This window comes from Prunus dulcis, unplaced genomic scaffold (assembly GCF_902201215.1).
Source record: "Prunus dulcis unplaced genomic scaffold, ALMONDv2, whole genome shotgun sequence".
NCBI lineage: Eukaryota > Viridiplantae > Streptophyta > Magnoliopsida > Rosales > Rosaceae > Prunus > Prunus dulcis.
Genome location: NW_023010289.1, coordinates 7797 through 15796, shown reverse-complemented (window position 1 = coordinate 15796; position 8000 = coordinate 7797). Strand labels below are relative to the sequence as shown.

The 8000-nt window shown below is 39.5% G+C and overlaps 1 protein-coding gene across 1 annotated transcript; it reads left to right on the top strand.

Moving 5' to 3' along the window:
- The first annotated feature begins 322 nt into the window (after positions 1–322).
- Positions 323–1038, top strand: LOC117613374 (lectin-like). Its single transcript, XM_034341983.1, has 3 exons — positions 323–367; positions 463–572; positions 675–1038. Exons 1-3 carry the CDS (start codon positions 323–325, stop codon positions 1036–1038), a joined length of 519 nt encoding a protein of 172 aa, XP_034197874.1.
- Positions 1039–8000: the final 6962 nt, after the last annotated feature.

Genomic DNA, 8000 nt, shown 5'->3' with positions numbered 1-8000 from the left:
GTTTAGTCAATAGCATAGGTGGAACTATTTCCTACCCCCGAGGTTTTGTTTACTCTAGAAAGGTTTTAACGAGGCTGCCGTTAAGATTAGTTCTTACCATGTAATGTACCTTTGGTTTAATGAAATACAATCTTTTCTCAAAAAAAGAAAAAAGGAAAGAGTAAGAATTGGACCAAGCTATGGGAGACAAAAATGGTTATTTGGCCTTAACAAAAACTATATGAAAGTCAGTTCTTCTTTCCAAACTGTTTTAATAGTTCTAGAGAAGCCAAGCCGGTGAGCTCAGTTCTTCCCTCTCTCACACTGGTGAAACAATTTGATCATGGCGGATTCTGCGAAAGGCGAATTCCAGGAGTTCAAGAAAATGGTCAGCCTAATGATATATATTATTACCAGACAATTGCAAGGTGCTTATCATTTAACTTGTTTTCCCATTCTTCTAATCATTGTGCATGTATGCAGAAAGTATGGGTTGAGAAGAAATCTAGATGCATGGCGTTGTACGCAAGAAGGTTAGATGTCACTTGGGGTTTCCCTCCATACTGGGTTTGGAATTGTTACAGAGAAACAAGGTACCATTTAAATTATCATCATAGATTTTGGTTCTTAATTAAGCACAGTACTAATCCATCATTATTGGTGAAACGGGGATTAACTATACGTTTGATTCGCAGTGAGGACAACGTCGAGGTAGTCAAGCTATCGTCTGTATGCTTTCTGAATGTGAGAGGACAATTCAAGATGTCAGAGCTCTCAGCAGGAGTTGTTTACAAAGTCAAATTAACAAATGGAGCATTTGGATGGGAACTCCCTGTTACTGTTAAGATCAGATTCCCAGACGGAACAGAGCAAAAGCGGCAATATAGTCTGTTTCAGAAGCCGAGAGGGCAGTGGATAGAGCTTAGTGGTGGTAGTTTTGAGGTTAAGGGAGAAGAAACTGGAGAAGTGTGGTTTGATCTTTGTCAACATGGGGGACACTGGAAGAGAGGGCTTATCATCCAAGGTATCATCATCAAGCCGGCTGAAAAGATTGACTAGGCGGTCATGATTTGGATATCAGAATCAACAGATACAAGTATAGGATTTTGTTGTTGGTGATCATTGATATGCGTCCTCTCTTTTTCTTCTCTTTTTGGGTCAAATGATATGTGTCTGTCTGCTTAGTTATTGGCCATCTATGTAGACATTGCATGAAAAATTCATCGCTAGCTGAAGTCTTTCTCCAGTGGTTATGGCAGGGATTTGTTGTACATGTAATACTTTATTTTCCTTTTTCTTTGTTCTTTTGGGTTAAATGCATCCTAACTTTTTAGCCCTTTGGTAGGCTGGATTATGTGACCGGATTGGATTCACAATCCTAGTAAAAAGGACTTGGATTTGATTATGTCTAAACCTACAGGCCTAAATGTAGTTGGATTATGAATCTCACCAAATCTGGGATTAAAATTTAAGATGGATGATATAACCGCATAAATAAATAAAAAATTACAAAAAAAGATGGATGTGTTGTAAATAATTAAGTGTGGAGCCCACATGTTGGAAGATTTTTCCTACAAAAGGGTTCATCCCTTCTCATTGTAATATACAGAGAAACATTCAATGAAAGAAGAAGAAAGATCAGAATGAGAAACATTAAATCTCTATGTCTTCTCTCCATCCAAAAATTCTCTCCATAATTTTCCTTAGATTTATAACACGTTATCAGCACGAATTCGCTCTCAAAAATATACCAGCTGAATTCACTGATGATGAACCTCTGCAAACTCCTATCTTCAAAGAAACCCGAACTGGGTTTTCGACTCGTCCTGTTCAGCTCCCTGTAATGGTTAATGAGCTTGAAAAACGAGTCGTCCTCCTCTGCAATTACAGAGCCCAACGTACTGCTTGAGCTCACCTTCCATTCCGGAGATTTCCAGCTCTGGTACTCTGGGCACATGGTACACCTCCAGAGGTACCTCCACCTTCTTCTTATTCTTCCTCTGCCGATATAACATCATCAGATGAAGCCGTCAGGTTCTTAAAGTTAGGCCTTCTTTGTGTGCAAGAGATGGCCAAGCTCCGGCCGCCAATGTCAAGGGCTGTTAAGATTTTGTCTGGTGAGGTAGACATAAAAGATTCTCATATTTCAGAACCGGGACTTATTTCTGATATCATGGAAATCAAAATGGGGCAACATCAGTCATGTGATCAGAGCACTTTCTCCAAAAGCCTCCACATCCAGTAGCACGCAAAAACAGAGTAGATCTGAGGACTTTGTGATGTCCTTATAACCATCCTGCAAGGCTTATTTTTCTCAACTTGTCCCAGGAAGATCATGTGAGCTCCGAGAACTTGAACACCCTCAGATCATTGGCTCGCCTCAGGCTCAGCAACTCCTGGAAGGCGACCGAGTCGGACAGGTCCCTCGAGTCCAAGTCGAACTCAGACCGCCGAGTGGTGTCGTAGCTGCTGGAGGCCACGCTGAGTGAACGCGCCCACGACACCTTCGACGCCGCCCGACAAACGATGCCGGGTTCCTCGTCGTCCCGAGCACAAACGCGCCTAAATCTCTGAAGCATTTCCTTCACAGAAGCTCAAGGTCCCTGTCCTCTTCCTCTTCTTGCTCAGACGTTTCGCTGAGCTTGCCCCTGCTAAAAGACTCGGATTGCGAATCGGTGGACTCGCCGAGAATGAACTCGTCTGAAAAGTCGTGTTTCAGAGCTTGGAGCTCAAGTCGGCAAACAGAGGGATCGTTAAGGGCTCTGACGACAATGCCACCTGCCTTCTCTTCTGAAGGAAGCTTGCGGACAAAATTGCAGCTGCTGGGTTCATTGTTGTGCTCCCTGACTTCTTCAACGGAGACCCTTTTGATGGGAACCTTGCCTCTCTCCCTGTTTGGATAAAAGCTCATGGAGTGTACAAGACAATCGAAGATGCAAAACCAGTAATCGAAGCTTTAAAAAGTAAAGGCGTTTCTGCAATTGGTGCTGGGCGTTTCTGCAATTGGTGCTGTAGGTTTCTGTTGGGGTGGCAAGGGTGTGGTTGAACTTGCAAAGTATGACTTTATCCAAGCTGCTGTTCTGTGACATCCTTCATTCGTCACTGTGGATGATATCAAAGCTGTTAAAGTTCCCATTTCTGTACTTGGAGCTGAGATTGATCAGCTGTCTCCACCAGAAGTCGTGAAGCAATTTGAAGAGGTTTTATCTGCAAAATTGTTGCTACTTCTGCTGCTCTGGGTGTACAAATCCCAGAACTTGTAGCGAGTCTTGGCCTTTCCATATTAAACCCATCTCTGAAATTAGCAGCAGGTTTAGCTGCAGAGACTATGGGGATTGGGCTTGACCTTGGTGACCTTTCAGACGAAGCCAGCAGGTTCAACTCATCTGGCAGGGTTGGTAGTTGCAATCTGCTGACTCGCCCATTCCAAGTTGTGAGTTGCCTCCAGCTGCATGTCCAACGGCCAAAAGCATGGTCCAGACTTCCCCGCCTAATCAATAAATAAAGCAATGAAGACTTTAGACTCCAAAACAAAAAGAAGGGGTCACAATATGGGCCACTGCCATCAATCTCTTCTGTGGAATTATTTTCTTTGGGACAAAGAGATTAGCACGCAGGTATATAATTATATTATTTTAATATTATATAATTATTAAAGGTGTGCAGGGATACAGCAAAGCCGATCGGCCAATATCATCTGTGATATCATGTCATTGTCGAAAGACAATCACTTGTCTCTGCTTTTTACGTCATGGATGGGCATGAATCTTCAGCATAGGCAGGTGGATCATGGATGGATATCAATTATTGATGCGTAAGTGTATGTAAGGCAATATTTATTTAAAGGGTGGTGCGGGTTTATCGTCCACGTCTTTGCTTTTATTTAAATGTATGGAGCAGCATTAGTGCCCATACATGCATGTTTACTTTATTGCAAATTTACTTTACCGCACATTTACTTTTATTTAAAGTATGGTGCGGAATTAACGTCCATATCAGTAATTTATTTATCGGCAATTTATTTTATGGATTAATTGTGCTGTATGATGAGTTTTTACAGTATGCAGATCAGGACCAGAAGTTCCTTGATCTTCATCATACAATTACATCAGGACTTGAAGATCCTTGATGATGATATTAATATGAGAGCTGGCAGTCTCTCCGGTACTGTATTTGTAAACATGTGATTGGACTTGAGGGTCCTTGATCCTTGACATGTAAATAAGGACCTAGAGTTCCTTAATGATGTAACAGTACCGTATTGGTTATAAGTGCCGTACACATGGATGATAACTGTACTGGCAGATGTACTGTACACATGAATAGATATGTATTCATGACTTGATGAATAGTACTATTCACATGAATAGTGACGTATGCATAAATATTAACCATTTTGGGTAAACCGTCACTATATACAAAAGGGAACCTGTAGTTCCTTAAACTCATGGATGAGCAATTAAATGAGATGCCAGAAGTTCCTCAAAATATGGACAATTATGTAAGGGCTTGAAGTCCCGAAATATGTATATAAAATTGTAAAAATGTCCATACCATGAGAATATGTGATTTTGGCCTGAAGTTCAAAATCTGACAAGTGTTGGGAACCTAACGTTCCAACTGTTAAAAGGACAACCCTTGAGGTATTATTGCAAATTGTGGTACACCACATATTTCTTTGGCATAAGAGAATGATGAATTTAATAAAGTTCGATTCTGTTATAATCGACACCTCAAGGAAGAAATATATTTTGTGAATTCCGGTTTTCAAAAATACACCGTGAAATGGATAATATCAGTATAAACCTCAAATAATGAATTGAGGTTCCCCACATATTTTGTTATATCTGGGCCGGAAGCCCATGAATCTAAATATATGAGAGATCCTGAACTTGAAGTTGTGGGTATATAGTAGTTAATGTTCTTCACTACTATTTTGCGATATTATCGTGGCTTTTACTCAATTCATATTTCATGTTCACTTTGAAAAGACGTAAAAACCACAGGTGTAAGTTTAAGGATGTGCGCAATTATTATAACAGGAAATGAGCATATAACAGATAAATTTTTTCCACCTGCAATGAAGGTGCAGGCCCTGTAAAATCTATAAAATTACATTATGTTTTGGAAGCATCTGAAGGAAGAGGACGACGCCTCTTAAGCTTAGCCATAAGCCTCTCGTGGTCTCCCAAAATTCTTTCATTGGAGACCTGCAGCATGTCTAGCCTTCTCAGTGTATCAACGGAGTACGAACTCACCAGTTTCAACAAGGAATTATTCTCTCCTTTGAGTTTCTCAACCTCCTTTTGAGACTCATGAAGCATTTTTTGAAGAGAGAAATTTTCAGTTGTTAGCTTCTAAACCTCGTTTGCTCTAGCACGCAAACGATCAGCCATGTTAGAAACAGAAGCAGCACTCTGAATGCTAAAAGCCATTGAGTCCTCAATAGCCTCTTCTTCAGACCTCCCTGTCAACAGCATTTCATCCATTGGAGTAATGAAATTCCTAGCTACTATGACAGCAGTAGCATCATTCATCATCACAGAATCATTAACCGTGAGATGACGATTTTGGGATACAAAGGATGGACGCCAAACTTTGGCGTCACTGGTTGTTGTGGGAGCATCATTTAAATTGAAATTATTTGGGCAGGAAGAAGAGGAAGCCATTTTAAGAAGGTTTCGAAGAAAGTCTTACAAAAAAACTAAAGTTTCAGAAAATGAAGGAAATTGAGTTGAAACGTAGTTACTCCAATCAAGTTTTGCAAAGGCAATATCTATAGACGAAAATGTGGCAATATCTTTCGGATTCCAATATCTTCTCGAATCCCCATATTATCTTTTTCTTTCGCAAGAGTCCAAAACTTCACGTGGCCTCTGATAATGCCTGTCGGCACTTTCGGCACTTTCAAGTATTATTTTCAAAGCCGATCTTGCTTTACGGATTTCACGGAGCTACTTTTTCAAAAGTATCCCGAGAATCTCGCAATTTTTCCTATGGTTAATTTGAAATTCACCGGTTCTATCTATTCATTGTATTTGTGTATAAATGTGTTACTAACGAAATTTTCTTTGCAGAAGACATCCAGTTTTCCCATACAAAATGATGCTATATCTACTTGTTTTTCTTATCATTAAGCACTTAATATGCCTGAGAAGCAAGACTATCTCTGATCATCCATTCAGGAAGCAAGACTATCCCTGATCATGTTTCTGCAAGATCAGGGAATTGTGAAGGCGGCCTTGTGCTCTAATCTCCTGAGGTCCTTCTAGACTAGGAGAATTGAGAGCTTGTTTTCTGCTCCCACCAGCTTCCTTCCTTGATTGATGAGCTGCTTGTCTGCTCCCACCAGCTTCCTTCCCTGATTGCTTACCTTATCTTGCAATCAATATCACAATTTTTTTTGCATTTTTTCTCTTTTGTAACTCTCTGTTCATAAGAGATTTTATTTCTTTAGAATGAACATCTGAAGAAAGAATCCATGAAGTGATCCTAACTCTGAGAGTTATTTGTTTTGACAGAGAAAAGAATTGTGATTTTGCTTTTGCAGGATATAACTAGATCATCAAGCGCTACATTATATTTACTGGGCCGATACAAGCTTGAATGATACTTGAGAAAAGTTTCTCCCACCTAAGGATGTAAGCAATACTTGTGTTATTTTATGCTTATATACTTATTTGATATTTTATCTTGAAAGGTAACCAAATGGGGAGATAAGTCCGTTCCAAAAGAATGGCTTGTATGTATCCATGAATTATTAATGCAAATTTTACAAATTGCAAGTTGGATACATTGATAATACACTGCACAGATTAAAGTCCCATAAGAACAAAATATGGGTATAGCAGTGATCAATATGATGCACGCCTGTTGCGTAGCAAATGATGTGGATTGAAGTCCCGAAAGGACAATCCTTTGACATGTCAATATTGATATTGTGCACGCCTAATGCGTTGCAAATTGTATGGGTTAAAGTCCCAGAAATTAATTGACATGTATATATTAATCTGTGGCATGCCTGCAGCATGCCAGATATATGGTTCTAAATGTTCCAACTCCCTAAATGGAGATTATCCACGCCCTACTATAACATAACGCTCCATTGGAGGTTATAATCCACATTCTCACATAATAAAAGCCCCCTGCAGTGGCTTGGGTACCCAAAAGCAAAGAAATGCTTATAATTGATGCATGCGCATGCACATGAGAATGGTGGGATCATGAATTGATGAATGACAAATTTTGATTTTGGAGTAGCTACTCAAATCATCAATGGGCTGTGTTGATTGGAACCACGTTCAATTATTAAATGTCGACAATATCATTGGCCAAAATGGAATGAGGCAATTCCATTATAGATGAGAATGAACGTGAAAGAACAAACCCACAGTACAAACCCCAAAATTTGTTAATACTGAAAGTTATACTTGGGTGTTCGGAATAAAAGGGAATATACCTACTTTGTATGACACAATGTTTCTTGGCAGAAACAAGGAATGTTGGGTTTTCTCCATATTTACAAATTCAATTGTGCCCCCTTATTGCACATTTACGGAGACCAACATGTTATCTTTAAGGGTTATTAAATGCACAAAGCATATCACCTGAAGTGATTCCCTAAAGATGTATAAATAGCTGGGTTAAAGCTATATAATGTGTCATAAAGTTTAATCCCTTTAAACAAAATCCTTGAAAGGATTGAAATTGCATGAAGCAAGTCCCTGAATGACATGTGCCTGAAGCACAAAATCCGTACTCAATACTAATATGCATAAATTGCCTCAGTGAGTACATTAATATGTTTGCAAACACATTAAAGCTTCTCAAGAGTTCCAGAAATATTTGTCTCGACTGAAAGATCGAGCATTATGCCAACGAGATTATTGCTTATACTAAGAAAGTATTGAAGCATTTTTATGCGGATTATTCGTTGGACACTTTAAGGATTTTCCGGAAGTATATTGGACCGGACATCGTATTTTCCAGATAGAGCTCAACTCCATCATTTTGGATGATGT

What these genes read in the sequence shown, in the direction of transcription:
- LOC117613374 (XM_034341983.1), top strand. Translation starts at nt 323, where the DNA reads ATGGCGGATTCTGCGAAAGGCGAATTCCAGGAGTTCAAGAAAATG. An exon ending in TCCAGGAGTTCAAGAAAATG is followed by an intron (nt 368 to 462) that starts GTCAGCCTAATG and finishes GCATGTATGCAG; the next exon opens with AAAGTATGGGTTGAGAAGAA. An exon ending in AATTGTTACAGAGAAACAAG is followed by an intron (nt 573 to 674) that starts GTACCATTTAAA and finishes TTTGATTCGCAG; the next exon opens with TGAGGACAACGTCGAGGTAG.